The sequence below is a fragment of the Puntigrus tetrazona genome, chromosome 7 (assembly GCF_018831695.1).
Source record: "Puntigrus tetrazona isolate hp1 chromosome 7, ASM1883169v1, whole genome shotgun sequence".
Lineage (NCBI taxonomy): Eukaryota > Metazoa > Chordata > Actinopteri > Cypriniformes > Cyprinidae > Puntigrus > Puntigrus tetrazona.
Genome location: NC_056705.1, coordinates 40327951 through 40333950, shown reverse-complemented (window position 1 = coordinate 40333950; position 6000 = coordinate 40327951). Strand labels below are relative to the sequence as shown.

General features: G+C 39.6%; 1 protein-coding gene across 1 annotated transcript in view; it reads right to left on the bottom strand.

Annotated features, from left to right (window-relative positions):
- Positions 1–6000, bottom strand: part of LOC122348804 (phospholipid-transporting ATPase ABCA1) — a 117514-nt gene that overhangs the window by 71781 nt on the left and 39733 nt on the right. Inside the window, 1 exon segment of the mRNA XM_043244672.1 lies at positions 710–907. Within this exon segment, the coding sequence (XP_043100607.1) occupies positions 710–907 (198 nt within the window).

The window sequence follows — 6000 nt, the reverse complement described above, 5'->3', positions numbered from 1 at the left end:
GAATTCTGGGAAATATAACATATATAATGTTCAATCAACCAAACAATCGATCTCAAGCCAACTTTTAAAACTCTAAACTCTACACTTCTGGTAATTTCAGTGTGTCAAAATAGCTTTTTGGCTCCGAAATACAGCTGAAATAAACAGCTAGGGTTAAAGTGTAAATATTAGGTGAAACACTATTTTTAGTTTATGCTACGACTTGGCCACACCCCCCTAAAACAGCTCGATTAAACACGCCCCCACTTCTCTACATCACAGAGTGGGTTTATAACTCCGCCCACATGTTTACCCAAAGAAGGGAGGCGGGGCTATTATTGTGTCGCTGCAGGCGCCATGTTCTGGAGACGCTTTGTTTCGTTGTGAAAGTCAAACTACTTTCTATTCTAACTTCAATTCTAACTCTGCTGCTTCTGAATCACAATCTTTAAGCAATTTATGTTTTCTTATCAAAAGAATCTGCTACTCAGTACTTGCTTTTCAAATGCAATGTGGAGTAATGCTCGTCGTTTCCCCCGATCACGAACGCAAACATGGCGTTTCGTTTACATGCTGTAACATTTCCGTCACACGCTTGAGACATTCAGCCAATCGCAACGCACTGCAGAGCTGGCCACTAAAGCTGAGTTAATTATTCATTTTATAAGCCGACGTGTTTTTCTTTTAAACCTCTGGAGGAAGCGAACAGAGATGAGCTCTGAAGACGCACCGTGAGGATCTGTGTGATCTGCTGTGCTGCGCTGCTGACGGCTCTGAAGACGTTACGCCAGTCGTAGGAGGGCATCCCCGCCGGACGCTGCGACTCAGGCCCGTTAAACAGGAAGTTAGTGATGAGCGCAGAGGACAGAGCGGTGTCTCCCAGCTGCTGGTCCAGAACGGCTGAAAACACTGGGTTCTTCAGAAGAGCCTGAGAACACAGAACACATTCACAGGGTAATCATCAAACACCCACGGCTAGCGCTATCATAAAAACCAACACTACATTAGCTCATAGCAGTCCCAAGGAAATTTCATGACTCTTGATTTATGAAAAATTGATTCTTAAAAAAAAAAAAAAAAAAAAAAAAAATATATATATATATATATATATATATATATATATATATATATATATATATATATATATATTTTTTTTTTTTATTTTAATTTTTTTGGCAAAATTAAATGTTTGTTAATTAGTAAAATTACTCAAACAAATAAGCAAAACTACTAAAATGATACTAAATACTAATAAAAAATGACTAAAATATAACTAAATATCAACAAGCTAAAATTGAACTGAAAAAACAAAACAAAAAAACCTTCCTATGCGTACTATATTAAGCCAGGAGACTTGTTATAGCACTTGCATATCATTGTTCTTTTGTTCATTTTGATTGCTTCTGTTGTCTTCACGTGTAAGGCGCTTTGAATTAAAGCATCCAATAAACGAACAATGTACTGAAAAGAATAAAAGCTCGTTTAAAATAGTATAATTTATTATAACGTTACGCAACGTTACACAGAGACAGCCACTGTTTAACATTACCACGCATGCCCCGAGAAGAAGACACACTAGTGTTCAACGGTAGCTGTCCGTCAGTCAGACCTGCCTCTGAACAGAAACACTCGCACTAATGCATTTTCAGTTTGCAATGGTATTTTTCACATCCCTGTGCTGAACGCATGACAAGCACATCCTGCAGACTCATATCGTATTCCCATCAGAACCAGGCAATTACTCTGTGTACCATCCTCTCTTTTCTCTCTCTCTCTCTCTCTCTCTCTCTGTCTCTCTCTCTCTCTCTCTCTCTCTCTCTCTCTGTCTCTCTGTCTCTCTCTCTCTCTCTCTCTGTCTCTCTCTCTCTCTCTCTCTCTCTCTCGATCTCTCTCGATCTCTCTAAGCTAGGTGGCACTGTTGCTCTTCAGAGTCTTCTGGAAACAAGCTCGGCCGCGCAAAAGCCTCTTTGTCTCTGTGTTTTTCTCACACACAGACACACTCGCACGTTTGTGTCATAAATTGCTGTTCCGCCCCTCTCCTTTATCATTCCTTGTCCTAACCTGCAAGGATAAAAGCATGTCACTCTGCACAGGGGTTCACAACACACACGGAAACACACGTGCAAACACACAAGCAGCGTGCATTCAATGCATGAAGATGCAAATGCTAACGCCGAGAGATAAACATGAATATATAACACCCACACACACGCACAAAAACAAACCGCATACATATTAAAAAATGCAAACGTGAACATAAATGCACACAAAAATACAAGCTCATAAATGCATGCACACAAACACACAAATATAAAAATACACAACATGCATACACACAGAAACCAAACATGTATTCAGACAAACGCACACGTTTGTTGAAACTCGCAATTCATATGTAAATCTTTGAATGGCTTTAGTGCACTTGCAGATTCTATTGAAAGCACGCGTGTGTGTGTGTGTGTGTGTGTGTGTGTGTGTGTGTGTGTGTGTGTGTGACCGTGTTGAATGTGCCCATAGTAACATATTCCCTCCTGTATGTCATTGTGCTGAAGCAGCTAACAGGACGGCGAAATCACGATTATCAGAGTCTTATTGCTGATCATTATATCTGTATTCAAACTCTCTGAATCTGTTTGGCACATCACTGCAAAAACGCTGGAGGAAGCCTCGCAGGAACTCAACAAACTGGTGCTCGTTCTTGTCTGCAGTGCCACGTTTAGACAGAAAGACAGAGATGTGCGTGACGATGCCAAGATACGCAGACAGATACATAGACGGAAAAATGTACAATAGATGCATAGAGAGACGGAGAGGGAGGGAGAGACAGTAATATATAGACACAAATACAGACCGACAGACAAAAGTTGTACAATAGGCAGATACCAAGAGTAATACAGACAGAAATACGAACGTGCAGCAGACATATATAGGAAGTGCTCTCACCATTCGCTGGTGCTTTCAGGTCGAACTCTCTCACGATTGTAAATCTGATCTAAAACTGCCCTCATGTTTTGCAGCAATTGTGAATAAATGTTGTCATCTTTACAGAACAAGAGTTTAGAAAGCAACAAATCTGCAGCGATAGTGTTAAAGTGAATGGCACATAACAGGCACGAGACCAGTATAAACATGTATGTGTGTGTATATATAGTAAAAATAAATTTGCGTCACATGACTTAATATGCATTGTTTTCAAAGACCTTCATTTTCACAGTCTACATTACAACAAGAGATTCATCCACTTTGAAGAGTGTTTGAAAAAAGGTCAATTTTTCTTAACAAAAACACCATCTCGGTGTGGGTGGAAGGGCAAAAAGAAGCATCGAGCATACATACATACATACATACAGACAGACATACGGAAGGGATATATATATATATATATATATATATATATATATATATATATATATATATATATATATAGACAGTAAGAAGTAGGCAGATTTATAGAAAGAAATACAGACAGATGATACGCAGTAGTACAGATGGATATAAAATAGTCAGACAGACATCAGGCAAATATATAGACGGAAAGACAGATGCACAATACACAATACTACAGACAGACAGATGCCAGATATATAGACTGATCTGCTTATGTGTTTGTGTGGCCATTGTTACATTAATACGCTCTTTATAGGATCACTAATTCAAAACTACTGACAGCCTATTTTCCAATAAAATGCAAAGCTCCGCTTGTTAAAACGTTGAAATGTTTTCGAATTAAGCTGTATTAAATGAACACATTAGGGCACAGCTGCTAATAGAGGCCACCATAAAATATTTTAGCCATTAAACATAAATTATTGTGCCAAAACACCTGACTATAAAAATTTAATTTATTCAGACATCAGACAATGGACTATGACTGCCAACCAAACACAGAAAGAGAGAGAGATAGAGAGAGAGAGAGAGAGAGAGAGAGAGAGAGAGAGAGAGAGAGAGAGACAGAGAGAGAGAGAGAGAGAGAGAGAGAGAGAGAGAGAGAGAGAGAGAGAGAGAGAGACCCTAGTGAACTGCAGTGCTGCCTTCTGAGGGATCACTGTAACCGAAACACATATAGTAGTGTTAAAAGCATTATACTGGATCTATAATCTATTACAAAGGAGTCTGGTGCCAATAACTATGGTCCAACTTTTCGAATAGCCTTAAAGGTGTTATGATCTGCCTTTTCATGATTAGTTTGTACTGTTCTTTGAGGTTCGCTTGTAATGTTATCAAGACTTTTACAACAACAACAACAACAAAAAAACATAGTTTTTGAAGTAATAGGGTATTTTCTGTCTTATTCTGTTGGAATATGTTTGAGTGTTGTAGATTTGGAAGTAAATCATTTAGGTCAAAAACACATACATCTTCAGTACATATCAAACTATCTGCATTATTTCTTCTAACAGACGAAGAAATAATGACCACATGATAAAAACGGGCAGGGATGTAGATTCAGTGGGCGGGGCTAAACAAGTAGTGATTTAGAATCTGTGGGCGGGGCTAAACATGCAGCAACATATATTCATTGGGCGGGGCTAAACAGGCAGTGATGTAGATTCAGTGGGCGGGGCTAAACAAGTAGTGTTTTAGAATCTGTGGGCGGGGCTAAACATGCAGCAACATAGATTCTGTGGGAGGGGTTAAACAGGTAGTGATGTAGATTCAGTGGGCGGGGCTAAACAGTCAGTGATGTAGATTCAGTGGGCAGGGCTAAACAAGTAGTGATTTAGAAATGGTGGGGCGAGTTAAACAGGCAGTGACAATCCTCTAACCCCGAGGAAGCACCGAAAAGGCATGATCAGGCCCGGAAGTGAGAGTGGAAACACGACTAGAGTGCTCACTTTTGGCCCGACAGTGGAAATGTGGCTATAGATTATGTGATCTTCTGTGGAGGCGGAGTTTATACACACTATTACATCATAGTAGAGTATTCCACAAGCTCTTACGTTTTGGCAGACTGCCTTCAATATAAGCTGTGTTAATACTAATGACAAAAGTTTGAGTTCTGAACAAGATTACAAGATGTTTTTTTATAGTACAATGACCTCTTATATTGACATTCATCATGTATGTGTATCTCATATTCCCTTGAGGAATTTGGATTCCTCGGTTTATGACCCCCTTTAAATGTCCTGCATAGGGTAATGAAAAAAGTCTAAATAAAGTTCACTTCTCTTCCACTCCATCCACACTCATCTTCTCTTCCTCATCTTCCTTAAAAAGCTCATTTGAAAATGACACTGAGGTGATGGAGGAAGGGGGGGGGTAATGTAGCGATAGAGGGTTCGTCTGAAGGTGTGCCGCTGGTTAATCCCTTTCCTGCTGCTGGTGAAAATGATCCTGCACTTACCCATAATTACCTTCTCCTTTCATGCACCCTATCACAGAGGAGGGGCAATAAACTCTCTCTCACGCACACACACCTGCGAGCGAGACGGAGGGTTTAAGAGCTTCCGCGTCAGTCTTTATTCGTGCGGGGTGTGTGAGAGACTCTCTTTCATTCTCAGCTGAGGTGACTCATCCATAACAATAATGGACACTGAACTACATCCACAGTGGAAGATAAGTCCTGTGCATCTGTCAACTCACTAATAAAGCACTTCCTGATGAAATACCGCATATTAAACGCTGCTATGAAACCTTGTTAGTAATATCAGTGGCGCTGAGAGTGTACAAAGTGCCATTTTTGTTGAAGATCAGATGGTCAGAATGGATATGATGTCTTCAAAACGTTGAAAAAGCGAATATATGACGACGCTGTACAGAAGATTAGTTCTCGTCTTCTCTATCCACCTTCTTTCTAATGAGGCTATTGAGTTTTAAATTATGGGAGGCACTTCCGGTTGCAACTATTTTTTTTTAATCGATCCAATTTACGACATAAACCATAATTATATCCCTGGAATGAATTTTTCTCCCCAAATCCTCACATCACTTTCCAGGTTTTGTTTTCACAAATCCAATTGCTACGAAATTACAGAAATGTTACAGAATATATTTAACAAACAATCTGCTTTTACCCTTTGT